Genomic DNA, 18984 nt, shown 5'->3' on the forward strand with positions numbered 1-18984 from the left:
GAGTTATTTGCTGACGGTATTGCTATGTTTTCTCTGTTTTGAAAACCAGATAGAATTGAGCTATAAATTAATCACTTTGCATTTCTAATTGCTTCAGTGTCACACCCAGTTTGCTACTCTCATAACAGAAGATCCAAAACAAGAAATGAGACATCAAGGAGACAGGCCTCATCTTTGATCCCCACCTACCACTACCCAAATTCTATACCACAATCTTCCCCATCCGAGGGAAACCCAACACTGAACTTTGAAAACAATTAAACCGCTTTTCATTAACTTCTACTTCCACAACAACTCGTCTTGCCACCTCTACAGTAAGATTTCAGTTAATCCATGCGTACTTGAACCTTCTTAAGTCTTGTCTGTGCAATAAGATCATCCACATCTCCCTCGGACCCCAAGCTTTTGTGAGCCTCAATGTGTACATTTGTAATTTGTACACTTCAGCACAAACTCGGTCCTACATAAACCACCCCACTGCCCCCTTTTCCTGGTTTTCTCTATATAAATATTCATAAAAAGAAACAAGCATTGGGAAAGTCACTCAGTCTCACTTAGGCACTGCTCTGTGATTGCTATGTTTGGTTTTGCCAATGCCAGAAGCTTTAAAAAAGGGCCTTTATCAACAAAGCCAATAACTGTCTGTCCTAAAAGTACAACATTTCTTTTTACCCTAAATACAACCACCATATTGAATGACAAAAAGTGGTACCACAACCCAGTGGCCATCTTGAAAGTAAAACAATATTTTCATACTTTCAAGATGGCTGCCAGGTTGCATGATGCAACTTGATAATGCAACATGGGAGCCATTTTAAAAGTATAAAAAAGGTTCCTATGTTTTTAAGACAGCCAGTCACTACTTTTGGCTTTGTCAATGTGGAGCATTTTTAAAGTTCCTGGCACTGGCAAAGCCAATAGAGGGGACCACCATAGAGCGGTACAGGGGCTACAGGAGGCCAGGACATTGATAGAGACATCATCCAGGACTTCACCCAGCCCCCCTCATCGGGTACTCAGAGGATGAATACTAAAAGGGAGGGTAGTGAGGGGGAGACAATGGGGGGGGGGGTGGATTGAGTCTTGTGGGAGAACATCCACAGCATCATCAAAACGGCCACCCAGCAGCTGGGATGCCACAGATGAACAGTGGGAAAGATGATAGTAAGGGAGAGATGCATGGGGGAGATTAAGAGAGTGAGGGAAAAAGTGCAAGAGCGCTCTCACTGCACACAACGCAGAAGAGGTCAAAGAGCGTTATAAATGTAAAAGTTTAAAAAAGTAAATTAGTTCCACCTTATCAGCTGTGGAAGGACACATCATATATAATCAAAAGCAAGGGTAATGAAGAAATTATCCAGGGGCAGGACAACCCAGAACCAGAATCAGAAGGAAGCCATTTAATAAACAGAAGGGAACTGGGACAGAGGAAAGTGATCCAATCATGAGCAGGGGGACTGACTCGCGAACTCCGTCTGTGCAATATGGTATACAACACGGTCTGTAACTGAAGCAGTCCTTAGCAAGACCGCAAAAAAGAGGAGATACTTTCACCTGGAACAACAAACTATTACAGCGAAAGTGGCAGCAGAAAATGATACATCGCCAGAAGATCGATTAAATTCACTCATTTAGTAATCTGTGGGTGGCAGCACATGGGGTTAGAACATGCAATATAAAAGGACAGCACACATGCTCTGATCTTTTACCTCACACTGAAAATATAAAAAGAGAGCTACAAGCTCGGACTTAAATAAGCAAATAGGTTTCACATTTGCATAGATCAGACACGCACACATTAACATCTACATCACAATTTTTTAACAACATTTGTCTTTTGTTAAAGATCAACACACCTACAGATAGACGCCCATGGTTAAAGATTAAGAGACAAACAGACCTGTGGGTAATTACACACAAGGATCAACAGAAATGCCAGCACATTACACAGACCAAGATACGTACAGGTACCAGACAACTCCGCGACTCACACATAGAAATGTGCAGTAAATAATCACAGATAACCTGCATAAAAGATAAAAGTCCAGAGATTTGCATAGAGGGATTCAACTTGAAGAGAAATCAGAAAAATACGAGTAGGTACTCGCATACAGACCGAGTCACATATATCCATGCACACAGACCAACACACGTGCACATATAATAGACCTACAAGCACAAATAAACACACAGGCCAACTCGTAAATTGACACCCCTCCACAAAAATCAAAAGGCATAAAGAAACATGTGGCACAAATAGAGACACCATACAAAGTGGCATATATACACACAAATCCTTCAAACTCTCAGACCATACACAGACAGCTGAATGGACAAAGCCAGGGCTGGTTGGAGCTAAAAGGGGTGTGCAGAACCCCAATTGGTGCAGAGGAAATAATGTTCTAGGTGGGTAAAAGGAACATCAACAGCCATTCAATACTTTCCTTCTCCTTGGAGAACTAATTTTCATAGCAGCAGTAAATACCTCAATTGCAGTGAGCATTTAACCCTTGGTCCCTCTGAAATGAGCATTTGTAGGTAACATTCCAAGGCACACTGCATGCCCATTACTGTACACACTGCATGCCTATCCAATGCACTATCATACCTCACACTTCCGCTTGTCAGAGATAGCCATTTTGATATGGAACAATTTTCCTTTTTTGACTTTAGTGTTACTAGTCACTGTAAGCAGATATATTTGTCCAAATGGTCAGATTGAAGCAAATAAAGACCAAAACAACCGGAATGTCCCAATATGTTAAATGAAAGACCAGAACTCGAAAAATATGGACATATGATTATATAGGGACATGGCAATCCGACTTCGTAATCTCCATGCACTGACATTACCAGGCTTACATCTATACGATGTTGGCAATTTCACATATTTTTCTTTTCCTCCTTTCAATGGAATTCATTGTGTATCCTCTGTTGGTATTTTATGGCAGCATAAATAAACGAAAAAAGCAAAAAACATTAATATATTGCTCATTTTAATCTGTTAGCATCTTAAGCACTGCCTTATGTTCACATTACCCTGCAGGTGTTTGGTCTCATGCAAAAAAAAAAAATGTTTTATATAGACACACTAGACGAGATTTAAAAATATATATATTTTGAAATGAATTGCTTTAAATTTTAAAGGCTATGTAATGTTACGCACACAAGCAAGTGCACTTGTGCATGCGCAGAAAAACACCCAACATTGCAGCAAATTCAAGGGCGAGAAAATAGATTTACAGAATACTGAAACTGCTTTGTTAACAGCAATACCAACAAACATAAGACCAAACGTATTGGAATGATTTAACACAAAGTCAATCCCTTATTGACAACACCTTAATAACTTACATTTTGCACAAGGTCTACAATTTCACATCCTGTATGTCAGTCCCTTCTTAATGCATGCAGTAGATTTGTCAAGCATTGGCCTAAATTACCATGGACTAATCTAAACTTAAAACATTACTACTTCATGTGTAAATTCTTACCTTCACACCAGACAGAAGAACTTCATCTGCACTTTTCACTACACTCTTGAAAAAGCCGCCGAACAGCTCTTTAGTATTTTTTCTTCTAACAGTTAGCTGAAAAGCAAACATACAAGACTAATAAGAGGCGCTTTTGCTATGTTGCTAGAGTGCAACCAACATTATTACAGAAATTATCATTTAGGAGTGCAGAAACCAAACTCAAAATAACCAGAAAGATCAGTCTTTCTTCTTCTCCCTAGATGAAACTATTATTATAAATGGCATCACGGAAGGGCATAAATAGATACATTTATGGTCCAAGAGAACTCCAAAATAAGATCTGTTGAAAAACTTCTCTCATGCAATTGTGTCCAAGTGTAAATTGAGGTTAGTGGCTGTACATGGCCTAGAAATAAATGCAACTAAGATACAAGCACAAGCGGAGACTTCCAGGGGAGCTTTACCAGACTGCTGAGCAGCTAAAATTGTGTACTTTAAATAATTCCAATTCCAGCCAGATGTATTATGACGCTCTATCAGAGACCCATCTCCCTAATAACCCCTTACAATTCTGCAATGGTTATCGGAATACCAACTTCAAGTGTGGTTCTGTTAACAGTTTTCCAAGACTCCGGTTACCATGATATCCTGAAAATGCGACAGACTCAGAACATCATCACACTATTTGAATACAGAGTCAATACTGAATTGAATTATGGTATCATAACACCGGGCTGGACCTACTCAGGCCCCTTTGCAGACAGATGACGGGATAGAGAAAATTAAATTAAATAAAAAAATAAAAACCAAATACCTTGCTCTTGCTGTGGTTTTATGTATTTTGTTTTCTCATTTTTACTATCCCATTGTCTGTCGGCATAAGCCCCCCCCCCCCCCCCCAACCGACCTCCCCCGCCTCACCGCAGTTGCTTGTGCAGGATGCCACTGTTTGATTGGGGGGGGGTGAAAACCCTTCTCGAAAAATAACCACAATCCTGGTCAGTGTGAGCCACTAAAGTAACCTGTATGTAATCCTCTGATAGCTTGGCACAAAAGCCAGTCAGGCCTAATTTAAGTGACACTGTATCAAGTATTGTTAGGAATGGGGGTCTCTAGTTGGCAAAGGTTTGCACCTTTGTCCAAGTAGGACCCTTCTTCCTAGTTAGGATAAGGGAGTTACACTCCTAAAATAAACCCTGCTCACCCCCTTGGTAGCTTGGCACAAGCAGTCAGGCTTATCTCAGAGGCAGTGTGTAAAGCATGTGCACACAACCAACAGTAACACAGTGAAAACATTACAAAGGATACCACACCAGTTTAAAAAAATATCCAATATCTTTATATATCCAAAACAGGACCAAACCGATAAGAATCCAAAATACAGTCCTTAAAATTGCAGAAATCTCTAAAAAAAACAGTTCTTCCGAGTCAGTAGCTCTGTCCAGGGTTACACCGATGCTGAAAACAACAGTGTCTAACAGTTCCAGCTGACCGAGTCCGTACGGGCCAGCTAAAGCGTAGACAGACTCATGAACAATATTTTTCTCGTTGTGGCTGGCACATTGGTACAAGCCGGTCGGGGCATGGTTGCGTTGCAAAATGGAAGCGTTGCAAAATGGAAGCTGTGCAGAGTGTGGTGCCCTCATGATGCGGTGCAAGCATTGGCTCAGTGACGATGGTCCAGACGGCGTCGGTGAGACCAAGGCTTACGGTGCTCGATGAGGCGGTGCTGGCAGGTTTAGGTGCAGGCGACGGAGCCAGTTAGCAAGAGCAGGCTTCAGTCGGCCCAGACTGCTGTGTGGGATGAGGCAGTGCATCGTGAAACTATCGAGCAGTGCCCCCAGCCACGATGGGGTCACAGGTGTCGAAGTCAGCAGGCAGCAACGGCGTCTGTGAGACCAGGATGGCAAAGTGAAGCGAGGCGGCGCAGAGCCTAGAGGTCACGGTGCAAGCATCAGCTCAGTGGCGTCGGTCATCGGTGAGACCAGGGTTGCAGTACAAGATGCAGTGGTGCCTTCTGCAGTGCTTTCAGGACATGCAGCCCTCGATCGAGTCCGTTGCTTTTCACTTCTCTCTGGCAACTGAAACCGTGGTTCCAGAAGCGGCACCCAGAGGTTGGTGAAGTCACTGCATTCCCGAGACTTCAGAACAGAAGGAAAGTTCTACTTCAAGCCCTTGGAGATACTCGGCACAAATAAAGAAAGTTCAGTCCAGTCCTTTCACTGCCCAAGGCAGAAGCAGCTACTGCAGGCCAACCCAACAAAGCAAAAGGGTAGTACTCCCCCTGGCAGCTCTTCCAGCTCTTTTTCTTGACAGGTTCCTTGATTCCAGAGAGTTCTAAAGTTCTGAGGTCTGGGCCTCAATATTTATACTCAAAATTCCTTTTTTCCCTAAGGCAGAGAGTGTCTGTGCTTAGTCCAAACCAGTTCTGTCTTCTCTGTCCCGGCTTCCTGGCAGGAGGTGGAGACAGCATTGTTTGAGGCAGACCAGGCCCATTCAGGTGCAAGGAAATTTCCTCCCACTACTCTAAATGCAGCCCAGGTCTATTCAGCCCAGCCCTGACTAATCCAGGAAAAGCAGGACACACCTCAACCCTCCCAGTGGCTGTCTGGAGAGAATGCACATCCCCAGCCCATCACTCCAAAGCCAGACAGTCAAGCCACAACCCCAGCAGAGGCACACAGGATGGCTAAGCAAGAAAATATCTACTTTCTAAAAGTGGTATTTTTTCAAACACAGAACGTAAAAATCATCTTTACTAAGAGATGCATTTTTACATTCTGAGTCCAGGCTCACTAAACTCCATTTCCCTATCTTGTCCTAATGGGAATTTATGCTTATAAGATGTTATAAGTAAAGCTCCCATTCTACCCTATGGGACAGATAACCTTTCCATAGTGAAAAAACAAAATGCACTGTAATTCACTCCCAGGACATGCCACACACATGAGTACATGTCCTACCATTAAGTTACACAGCACCCTGCCCACAAGGGTACCTTGGCCCTACCTTAGGGGTGACTTATAAGTAAGAAAAAGGAAGATTAGGGCCTGGCAAGTGGGTGCGCTTACCAGATTGACATGGCAGTTACAAGTTGCGCACAGACCCTGCAGTGGCAGGTCTGAGATACCTTGTCAGGGCTACACATGTGGGTGGCACAATCAGTGCTGCAGGCCCACTAGTAGCGTTTGATTTACAGACCCTGGCCCACTCAGTGCACTTTACTAGGGGCTTGCAAGTAAATCTAATATGCCAATCATGGAAACACCAATCCATAATAACAATTTACAACAAGCGCACTTCCACTTTAACACTGAACAGCAGTGAGAAAGTGCACGGAGACACTAAACCAGGAAAAACGGAGGCAAAACCAGGAGGTCAAAAGCAAAAAGACAGGGGAAACACGCCAAAAGATGCCAGGTCTAACTAGTATTTAAGGAGCACACAAACAGTTATAAAGTAAAAGCACAACACGAGAAATCCCACACTAATTTAGAAAATTAGAGTAAAAATTAATAAATAAAATTAGACCAAAACAACAAAAATCTAATCAGATGGACAAGAGATAAGCTGTTGTAAAGGGGTAAGTAAAATTAGCACCAAGAAGCAGAAAGCGCTAGCTGTGGATATCTGGTTGCTCTAGACTGGGATAAAGTCAGACATTCAGGCCGACAGCAATGGAGTGCGGGCAGGATACAGGGACAAGGTTACTCCAGCTGAAAAAGTTACCTCTCTAAGTCTGGAGCACATAGTTCAAAACTTCGGGATTTCAGAGGAGCTCAACTGATGCCAGCCGACGGTACAGCAGCTGGGGAGGCATCTCTTGGGGCTCAGGAAATCACTCCAGCAGAGGCCAGCTAGGCTCAGGCACGTCCAGCTCCAGGTTCAGGCAGGGAAGTTAAAAGGAGGCCTCTGGAGTTTGCAGTGTCCTATTGGCCCAGAACAGGAGGTCAGCCAACTGACAGTTGGAGTCACGCTGGTAGTGCTGGGGTCAAGCAACAAGGCAGTGCAGTTCTTTGAGAGTACAAGGAAGGTTTCAAGCAGCAGGGAAGTCCTCTGGTAGCAGCAGGGCAGTCCTCCAAGGTAAAAAGCAGGCCTCAAGCAATAGGGCAGTCCTCTGGAGTACAGGGTAGTGCTTCTGAATATCCTTCGCAGGCCCATGAGTGAACTCAAGAGTTGGTCAAGGGGTCCAACATTTATATCTGGTGCCAGCCTTTGAAGTGGGAGAAGCTTGTATTCATTTGGTTCTTGAAACTTCCTTCCTTCTCCTGCGCAGGCTTCAAGAGGTCTAGAGTGACAAAAGCCTGATGTCACATTCTTTTTGTGAGTGTGCTGGAGGCATCCCCTTGAAATATAAGAGCAGCAGAGATCAGCGCCACACCACCCATCCTACCAACACCTGCCCCCTCCCTTTGTCTCACTGTCTGGGAGGAATACACTGGGGAGAGGATGTAGCCTTACAACTAGAGCGGTCGACCTCGAAGCTGGGGAACCGGGATCGAGCCTCTGCAACGATGCTTAACATCCTGTGATTCTGGGCAAATCACTTAAACTCCCTGTGCCTAACGAAAATGAATGTGTCCATCTGTAACGAAACTGGTGCTCATGTAAAGCGCTCTGATGCCCGATTTCTTGGGTCTAGTTCGCGCTATATAAAACTCTAATACAAAATTTAAAAAAAAACACAAAGGCCAACTGCCAACTATACACAGTCATGTGACCAAGAACACAGGCACCAAATGGTTAAGACAAGAAGATACTAATTGTAATGATATAAATGATAGAATGCACTTCAAAATATAAACATAAAATAGTCAAACTTCACCTTTATCAAACGCTCATAACCATTGTTTTTAGTGTGAAACCGTGGTGCATGCCCTGCCCAGAACATGCATAATAAACCAAATGTCAGTAGATGGTAACCGGGTAGTAAACTAGACCAAGAGCGCACAACCTTCGTGCCAACAGACTTCCAAAGTTAAACAAAATCAACACAATTAGTGCAATTAGTCTAAACAAGATGATAATGTCCAATGCCTCAATTGCTTTATTGAAGACGTGGTAGTGCCAGTATTCAAACTTCATACAGGATGCTTCTCTAAACTTGTGTCTGCAGCACATAGCAATTCAGAGTTCATCATAAGTAACAGTTTCATCATAGATCCAAAACATTTTGGGAAAACCTATCATCAGGAGTAACTGTAATATGAAAAATTAAATGGTCCTATCAGAACATGTCATCGGAAGACGTCTCAGATTAATGCTGGGCAATTAGTGACCCACAATTGACCAGTGTAAGTGCAACATGCAGAACGCAACTATGAGGGTGCTGATGCAAGAAACAAACTAAAATGAAACGTAAAGACCACCGAGCTGCTGTGAACCAATGAGACGGCCCATAAGAAACAACCAGGATAGTTACGGCCAAGTGGGTACACACAAAACTGCATGTATGATAAGAGTGAGAACATGCCCTGTGCACATAGCAGCGTTTACTTGTAGTGATACAGTCCTCATGCACGATAAAGCAGAGCAATATGTGCAAATGCACTCATGTACAAAATGACAGACAGTAAACAGTTGATGCATTGATCGTTGGACAACAATCCATGAAAAACCGTAGCAAATGTGACTCTACTCTATATTATATATATATATATATATATATATATATATATATATATATATATATATATATATATATATATATATATATTCACTGAAAAAAACATAGGTTTCAGGAGTTATATAGTTAGGAATTAGCTTTTACAAAACCTTTGAAATTCACTCAAAAAACTATAAGTTTTAGTGGTGTTATAGTTAGCTGGACATTTTACTCATACAAAACCATTGAAATTGCTCCTATATAGTTAGTTGTACTAAGTATATATCGCGCACCCGCAATCCACTGCTGATGATGTCACATATTAGATCATTCATGACATGGTCAGTGACATCAACCTATGTTTTTTTCAGTGAATTTCAAAGTTTTTTTTAATGCGAATTCCTAACTATATAAGACCTGAAAGCCCACCAGGAATCTCCAGTATGCACCAGGGGACTGCATTGCAGAGAGGTGTAATTAAGCCACGGCCCTTTTTACACCTCTCTGCAACGCAGCCCCCGTGCATGTTTGAAGAGGGGGAACTCATTCCCCCTGCATACTGGGGGCCCCTGGGGGCCAACTAGCCCACCTGGAACCTCCAGTATGCGCCAGGGGGCTGCATTGCAGAGGTGTAATGAGGCTATGCCCCTTGTTACACCTCTCTGCAACGCAGCCGCCTGGCACGTTTGCAGAGGGGGAACTAATTCCCCTTGCATAATGGGGGTCCCTGGGGGCCAACTAGCCCACCAGGAGCCTCCAGTATGCGCCAGATGGCTGCATTGCATAGAGGTGTAATGAGGCCACACCCTTTTTTACACCTCTCTGCAACGCAGCCCCCGTGCATGTTTGAAGAGGGGGAACTAATTCCCCTTGCATACTGGGTGTCTCTGGCAGCCATCTTGTGCCTGGTTAGAACCAAGGCACAAGAAAGCAGTGAAACAAAGGTGTGAAACTCGCAAAGGGGCCAGAGTAGAAACACCCTGACCCCCTAGGCCTGCTTAGGGGGTCCCACAAGGACCCCCAAGGCAAAAAAGTCGCGGGGTACAAAAAACAATCAAAAAAATAAAACAAAAATAAGAATAAAAAAACAGTTCTTTTCAGAACTACTTCCAATTTATATAAAAATGCTACATTTAAAAAAAACTGTCTTTCTTTTTTTCTCCAGGGTACGCGTACCGGTACGTGTACCGATACGTGTACCGGGGCGCGCACCCCCTCAAAAAAATAAAAATAAAAAAATAATGAGTGTGTGTGTGTGTGTGTGGTGTGTGTGTGGGGGGGTGGGTGGGTGGGTGGGTGTGGGGTGTGTGTGTGGGGGGGTATGCGTGTGGGGGGTGTGTGTGTAGGATGTGTGGGTATGTGTGTGGGGTGTGTGTGTGGGGGTGAGGAATGTGTGTGTGGGTGTGTGTGTGTGTGTGTGTGTGTGGTGTGTGTGGGGTGTGTGTGGGGTGTGTGTGTGGTGTGTGTGTGGGGTGTGTGTGTGTGGGGTGTGTGTGTGTGGGGTGTGTGTGTGTGAGGTGTGTGTGTGTGAGGTGTGTGTGTGTGGGGTGTGTGTGTGGGGGGGGATGTGTGTCAGAGGTGTGTGTGTGGGGGGGGTGAGGTGTGTGTGTGGGGGATGTGTGGGGTGTGTCTGTGAGGTGTGTGTGTGTGGGGGGGGAGAAGTGAGGTGTGGGGGTGTGGGTGTAGGTGTGGGTGTGTGGGGTGTTTAAGTGTGGATGGAGGTGTGGGTGTATGAGGTATGGTGGGGGGGGGTGTGGTGGGGGGGGGTGGGTGTGGGGTGTGTGTGTGTGGGGGTATGTGTGTGGGGCACCCCCTCAAAAAATAAAAATAAAAATGAGTGTGTGTGTGGGGGGGGGGGGGGTGTGGGGTGTATGTGTGGGGGGGTATGTGTGTGGGGTGTGTGTGTGTAGGATGTGTGGGTGTTTGTGTGGGTGTGTGTGTGTGGGTGTGTGTGTGTGTGAGAGGAGTGTGTGTGTGTGAGGTGTGTGTGGTGTGTGTGGTGTGTGTGTGTGTGGTGTGTGTGTGTGTGTGTGTGTGGTGTGTGTGTGTGAGAGGTGTGTGTGTGGGGGGGGAGTGAGGTGTGTGTGGGGGATGTGTGGGGTGTGTCTGTGAGGTGTGTGTGTGTGGGGGGGGAGTGAGGTGTGTGTGGGTAGGGGTGTGGGGTGTGTGGGTGTAGGTGGGGGTGTGGGTGTGTAAGGTGTGTGTGTGGGGGGTGTTTGGGTGTGGGTGGAGGTGTGGGTGTGTGAGGTATGTGTGGGGGGTGCGGTGTGTGTATGTGGGGGTATGTGTGTGGGGTGTGTGTGTGTATGAGTAAAATGTTCAGCTAACTATAACTGGTGTCAAACCTATGGTTTTCTCAGTGAATTTAATAGGTTTTTTAAAAGCTAATTCCTAACTATAACTGGTGTGAAACCTATGGTTTTTTCAGAGAATTTTATAGGTTTTTTAAATGCTAATTCCTAACTATAACTGGTGTGAAACCTATGGTTTGTTCAGTGAATTTCAAAGGTTTTTTAAATGCTAATTCCTAACTATATAAGGCCTGAAACCATTGTTTTTTTCAGTGAACTCGCAAGGTTTTTTAAATGCTAATTCTATTAGCGGATAACATTTATATATGTTAATATCCGTATGGGACCACCTGAACAGCCCTAGGGGGGTCAGAGTGTTTCTACAAGGCCCCCAAATCTTTTTTTTTTTTCTTCTTGTAAAAAAATGAGGTACGCACCGGTACGTGTACCGGTACGCGTACAGTAAGCGTACCCCGCGATTTTCCGAAATTTTTTTTTTTTTGGGCCTTGGGGGTCCTTGTGGGACCCCCTGAGCAGGCCTAGGGGGTCAGGATGCTTCTACCCTGCCCCCTTTTTGAGTTCTACACGTTTGTTTTTCTGCTTTCCTGTACCTCAGTCTACCGAGGCACAAGATGGCTGCCAACAGTTTCTGTTTTGGAGTGTTGACAGACATTGGCAGCCATCAGAATGCAGCTCGCACACTAGAGGTACGCGTACGGTACGCATACGTGCGCGTACCGTAAGGGAAACAACCTTTACAACGCAACTTTTACAACGAACTACCATTACAACGAAAGTTTTACAACGCAAAAACTATTACAACGCATGTATTTACAACGCATGTTTTTACAACGCAGGTACCTTTACAACGCATACCATTACAACGTAAGTATTGGTAAGTATATAATTATATTTAAAATGTTATATTTTTGGGGTTTTTAAGGGGTATTTTTAGGGTTGAGGGTCAGTTTTCAGTTTTTCGGTAAAGGGGTATTTTTAGGGTTCAGGGTCAGTTTTCAGTTTTTGGGTAAAGGGGTATTTTTAGGGTTCAGGGTCAGTTTTCAGTTTTTGGGTAAAGGGGTATTTTTAGGGTTCAGGGTCAGTTTTCAGTTTTTGGGTAAAAGGGTATTTTTAGGGTTCAGGGTCAGTTTTCAGCTTTTGGGTAAAGGGGTATTTTTAGGGTTCAGGGTCAGTTTTCAGCTTTTGGGTAAAGGGGTATTTTTAGGGTTCAGGGTCAGTTTTTGGGTAAAGGGGTATTTTTAGGGTTCAGGGTCAGTTTGGGGTTTTTTGGGTAAAGGGGTACAGGATAAATTAAATAAAATAATTAAATTAAAAAAAAATTAATTAAATTAAATAAAATAATTAAATTAAATTGAAATAAATTAAATTACATTAATTAAATTAAATTATTTAAATTAAAACAAAATTACATTAATTACATTAATTAAATTAAATTATTTAAATTAAAACAAAATTACATTAATTAAATTAATTAAAATAAATAAAATTAAATTAATTAAAATAAATAAAATTAAATTAATTAATTCAATTAACTTACATTAAATTACATTAAATTAATTAAAATAAATTAATTATATTAAATTACATTAAATTAAATTATTAAAATAAATTACATTAAATTAAATAGATAAAAATAAATTAAATTAATTAAATTGAATTAAATTAATTTTAATTAATTTACATTTCAAAACATATTATATACTTACTAATACTTACGTTGTAATGGTATGCGTTGTAAAGGTATCTGCGTTGTAAATACATGCGTTGTAATGGTACTTCATTGTAATGGATCCTGCTTTGTAAAAATTGCGTGGTAATGGTAGTCGTTGTAAAAGTATGCGTTGTAACATCATACATCCGTACCGTAAGCGTACGGGTAAGCTCACGGGTAAGCTGCCATAGATATATACATTTTTTTAACCTAAATTACTCAAAATCCTCTGGAGCACATATCTTGAGACATAGCAAAGGCACATCGGGCTACCAGTCCCTACAATTTTGCCAAGTTTGGTGAAAATCCATTCAGCCGTTCGAGCTAAAAGTGAGACAGACCGCCCTATGGAAATTAACATGGGGAAAACACGTTTTGGGACCCCCCTTTTATCTCGGCCCCCGCTTGACGAATCCCCCCCAAACTTTCAGGGAAGGACCGGAGCGTCGCGAGGCAAAGTTAAGGAAAAATTCAGGAAGATTCCTCAACCGGCGCCAAAGTTATTCCCAATAGAATGTTGCGATTTCCCTATGGAAAACAATCCTAACTATATATACCTACTGGCGACCGCCAGTAGGTAATATATATATATATATATATATATGTTGTGGGGGTTAGGGGCTAGAATTAAAAGAAATTACATCGATATGGCTGTGCTGGTCATCTTTCTAGCCTGATTGGAGTGGATCGTGAGACAATATATATATATATATATATATATATATATATATACACATACATATATATATATATATATATATATATATATTACGCAGTGGGAGTGCAAACTCAAAATGAGTCTTAAGGTGTTTACCTTCAAATGCACAGAATCAACCAATGCAGAGACCGCATATTGAGTAATAGAACAAGTGTCCCGATACCCAAGCATTAACAAACACTAAGACGTTGTGAGTCTGGCAAAATGCTGAAAAGTGAAATACGTGACAATTAAACTGCTGCCCATGTATTTATATTGAAGAGGTAGAGCAGTAGCTATATGTACACAGTTTACCTTGCGAAAACGGTCTGGAAGCGAAGACGGTCTGGAAGCAAAGACGTCTTTTCCGATGGGCTTATCAGTGAGCATGCTCCATAAGCTGATTTTTTAATGGACCGCGAAGCTCATAAATGATGCGTGACCCGGAACTCAGAAGAGGAATAAACTAAATACTATTGTCCCGTGTAAAGTGAACGTGAAAAAAATAAATAAACCCAGTGCCAGTGATTCAGAAATTGCCAAAAATAATCGAAATATATCAACCGAGCTGTAACACAATGCCTTTGGCGAGGTCTTTGCCACAAATGATAATGCTGTGAAAACACAGCATAAAAGATTACATAAAAATGTAATCGTAACATGAGAAATGCAGGAATAATAATAGACAGCTACCAAGGTATCGTCAACAGATATATACCTGTTTGGGCATAAATTATGCTTATATACATAGTAAACTGCAAAATGCAATGAATCAATCTTCTATACTATATAATTGTAGCAATATTGTACTGAAAAAGGCATGGTCAAGAGTTTGATAATTAAGGAGACTTGTGATATTGCATCCGCCACTCATGCTTCTGCTGATTCCTGTGTGTTGGGACTGGTGTATTCAGAATCAAGCTATGCACTGAACTGCTAGTGGACTGCCAATGTAACGTCTACCACACTATGGGGCCGATTATGATCGCGGACGGACTGCAAGGGCTGCGGCGTTCCCTCCGAACAGATTAGGATGTGACCGCCAGGGTGGCGGTCACATCCTCTATCTTTAACATTGCGGCAGGTGCAGCTTCAAGCTGCACCCGCCGCAAGGTTAAAGATGCATGCATCACATTTGCATGCACAAAGCGCCTGGCACCGCGCGGTGCCTGCTGCTTTGTGCACGCAAATGCAGGGGGGTACCATAGGTACCCCCCATCTGCACCCCCCACCCCCCCTTCACCCAGGGGCCCGCTACTGGCCCATAAAGTCACAGTCCGTATGCTTTTCCACGGCGGAGAAGCCGCCGCAGAAAAGCATGACCTTTACACCATCCTAATATGGCTGGCAGTGTCTGATAGACACCGCCAGCCATGTTAGAGCTTTTCCGCCGCGGTCGGAAGGCGACCGCGGCGTAAAAGCTGCGGACGGAATTCCAGACCAGCCATGTTAGAGCTTTTCCGCCGCGGTCGGAAGGCGACCGCGGCGTAAAAGCTGCGGACGGAATTCCAGACCCACCAGCCATCCTAATATGGAGGTGGGTCTTTGGAGGCTCCGCGGCGGTTTTCCCGCATCCTCCGGGCCGGCGGTGGCTTCCGCCGGCCCGGAGGATGCGGGAAAACCGCAATCATAATCGGCCCCTTTGTACTTGTAGAAATGTTGTGCTGGAAAATGCCAATAAACAAAGTTTAAAAAATAAATTTAAAAAAAAGTATGAAACAATAATATTAGAAACAATTCTTGGAAAAAGCCTATGTGAAAAGAAACCATTGCATTATGAAACACTGCATTGTGGAACACGACATGCCTTGAGGATGCAGAAAGTGGTGACTAAAGGTTAATGTAAATGTGCAATTCAACAGACCATTAATGTGAAGGTGTACACCAATTACAGGTAAAAAAAATCTCTATTTTATCATCATTTAGCCCCTTTGGTTGGAAGGTATGGAATTTTCTTATCCAAAAGGTTTCTCTTTGTGCAAAGGTTTTGTGAATATCAATTTCACGATTGGATTACTAACCTCTAGACTTTTTAACCTGATTTGCACAATGTTGTGGGTTTTTCACGTAATGTACAGCTAGACTGGAATTTTTCTTGTTTTGCACATCATAGTTTTGTTATCAGTTATGCACATCTTGCTTATTCTTTCAGTTTTTCCTACAGACACAGGGTCATTTTATGCTGAAGATGATATTTTTAGTGTTGTAATCTGCTGACTGTCCGAGTTTGATAGATTTCCCTGTTGGTGGATGGATTGCTACGTTGCCAACAATAACGTTACTGCAATGTATACAATTGTGGCCCTTTCAGGTGCCTGCATGCGTTTCTAAGTTGGTGTTTTTTTTTTTAGGAGAGCATTTCTTTTAAATTTCTTGAGCATTGGTAAGCAAAGATAAGTTTGTGGACAAACAGTCCCTTGAAGCCAGGTTCAGTTTGGAGTAACTGCCATTGATGATGGATAATGCGTTTGAGGACAAGAGACTTTTTAGACAATTTGGAGAGAAACACCATTCTCAATGGCTTGTCAGTTATGACTTTTTAGGTCTCGCCTAGCGATGCAGCGCAAAGCAGTGCTTGCTATCGGCGAGATCTATTGTTACCGACTTGGCTTGGAAGCGGGACAGGACCTGTGCACGCGTATGGTGCGAGCAGGAGTTGTAATAACGTCGCAAGCCGTACGCGTGCACATCAACTGTCTTTGCCGAAGCTTTAACAGACAGGAGATGTGCACGCGTACAGGTGGCGTCGTTCTCACAACTCCTGCTCGCACCATACGAGTGCACATCTCCTGTCCAAGCGCGGCGCGCTTTCACGTACAGTATGCCTCACCCCACTTACTGGCTCTTGTGGGGACTCTGTGCTGCTCCTCGGCTGGTCTCGCGTCTTCAGCCAGTCACTGCAGCAACATGCGGGCTCAGTCTTGCTCACAGGAGCCCCACCTTAAATCCTGCTTAGCCGCACCATGAGGCATTCATGAAGGCGGGGTGGGCTCCCGCCGGACTTCCTCTACTGCTTGTTTCTAACAGCTTCCATGTCAATTGCAAGCAAAAAAAGAACCAAACAGACTACAAGGCGCCTTCAATACATCGGTAGTTCCACAATATCTTTTGCTTTATATTAGTCAGCTCACCTCCTACAAGGCTCCTTCAATACATCGGCAGTTCCACAATATCTTTTGCTTTAAATTAGTCAGCTCACCTCACCCAAAAAAAAAAAACACATTCTTGCCCATCCGACCTCAGCAGTAGCGAAAAGTTGTACGCGTTGCGGTGGATAAACAGCCCTAAGTTGCTTTAAGATTACGATTTACGTTTTTTTCCAAAAAGCTTCCATGTTAATTGCAAGCAAAAAAAAAATTAGACTACAAGGCGCCTTCAATACAAACCATTTGTAAAAGTTAACAGTGATTACATTCTCCTTTTAGACCACTACCAATTGTGTTTTTGCATGTGTTCACTTTTAAAACCATCCACATACACCCCGTTACTAAAACCCCAAATGTCGCCAAACTCTTTGCTAGCCCTCTAACTACTTTTAAACTGTTCTTGCATTCTGCCTAACTTTACTCACCCATCTAATACACTGCCTACCACCAGTAACACTTTTCCAACTGAACAAGTTAGCCAGTCATCACAACATATGCAACGCGATACTTAGTTAAAACGCATACCACACATTTCATACCTTTTAATATACCCTTTGATCTAATCCGCTGTTAAGCTTGGTCACAATACATTAAATGCCTATGTTTCCAGTTCCCAAACTAAAAACTCGCTAGCACGGTTCACACCGCTGCTATTGCAAATGCCACTATCAACGAACCTCAATATTACCGCCTCTAAAACCGCCCAATAAAAAAACGCTGCAAATTTATACCGATTAAAAGCCTTTCCGTAATACAAACCCCATATTTACATATTATTGTTTAGGAAACTTACAGTTTTTGTTCCTTTGGAATCTCCTCCTCCAAAGCTGCTCGGCTCCCTGCAACACGCTAGCATATCCATGCGTACACGCCCACATTGTGCACGCGTATGGTCATTAGCAAAACGCCATGAACAGAAATCTGCACGAGCACGACTGCCAACGTATTAGCGCGTTTGTTGTCTTTTGCTGGCACGCGTACAGCACTGTTCGCGCACCTTAAACCAGCAAATCATAATCAACGTAACTTGCCAGGAGCGTAACACAGGCTCCCACAGCCCCCACAGTGCGGGGGGCCCTTACGCTACAAAGACTCCCTCACTCTGAGCAAAGGAACAATACAAACACTCCCTCCCATTCAGCAGAGGAAGACAGCTGCACCTGCAAGGAAGCCTCTTCAATCTTTCAAATAAATGGTTGCTCCTCTGCGCACAGCCTTCCCAAGTTTTCATATATTAAACTGAGCGCGCACGCCCAGAGAGGGTCTCTAAGCCTACAAGTCTTCCCTGCCTTTCTGTCTCGCTCCTACAGGAAAAAAATACTTTACCAGCCGGGTATTAGCCCCTAAACACTTTAGCGCCACTTTACATACCGCTTTATTTGCAACAAATTACTGTAAAATTAAAAAAACAATAATAACAAGGTCAGCTTGAACTTTATTGTATGTTTACATATACCACTAACATGTTATGTTTTCTATTAATAAACCACCTACATTCTAAAATAGAGCTTTAATAGAAATTTTAACAAATACTTGTTTATTTTATTTGTTCGTCATTTGCTAACGGAATGCATCTTAGTTTCAAACAATTTGAATTGTTTTATTGTGAATTAAGACAATCACAATATTTTATATGCTACCAGTTCATTAACCACAACATCGCAGATGAGGCTTCTCTAACATAGAAATTAAAAACATGGCCGGTCACTCGTCGCTGAAGACAATCTCAAAGAGAGCTATATAATCATCCTTCACACATGCCGAATAATTGCATAACCGTGAAGCAAGTGTTTGTATTTATATGTATATAGCAAGAACCCACATTGCAACAACATCTTTTACTAAGATTTGATAGTGTTGTATTGCATGTACATCAGATCATATGACGTTAGCTGACCAGAACAATCTAAAACAAGCATTTGCAATGCAATAGGTCTGGCATTTTAGAATCTTTGACCTATTGGTATTGTAAATGACAGTGCCTTTTATTATTGCAGGTTTTTTAAACACATAAATAAAAGGCATTGTCATTTACAT

The 18984-nt window shown here is 42.7% G+C and overlaps 1 protein-coding gene across 1 annotated transcript in view; it reads right to left on the reverse strand.

Moving 5' to 3' along the window:
* SNX5 (sorting nexin 5) overlaps positions 1–18984 on the reverse strand; it is a 351728-nt gene that overhangs the window by 161654 nt on the left and 171090 nt on the right. Inside the window, exon 7 of the mRNA XM_078648946.1 lies at positions 3495–3590. Coding sequence (XP_078505072.1) covers positions 3495–3590 — 96 coding nt within the window. The remainder of the gene's footprint in view (positions 1–3494; positions 3591–18984) is intronic.

The sequence above is a fragment of the Lissotriton helveticus genome, chromosome 6 (assembly GCF_964261635.1).
Source record: "Lissotriton helveticus chromosome 6, aLisHel1.1, whole genome shotgun sequence".
NCBI lineage: Eukaryota > Metazoa > Chordata > Amphibia > Caudata > Salamandridae > Lissotriton > Lissotriton helveticus.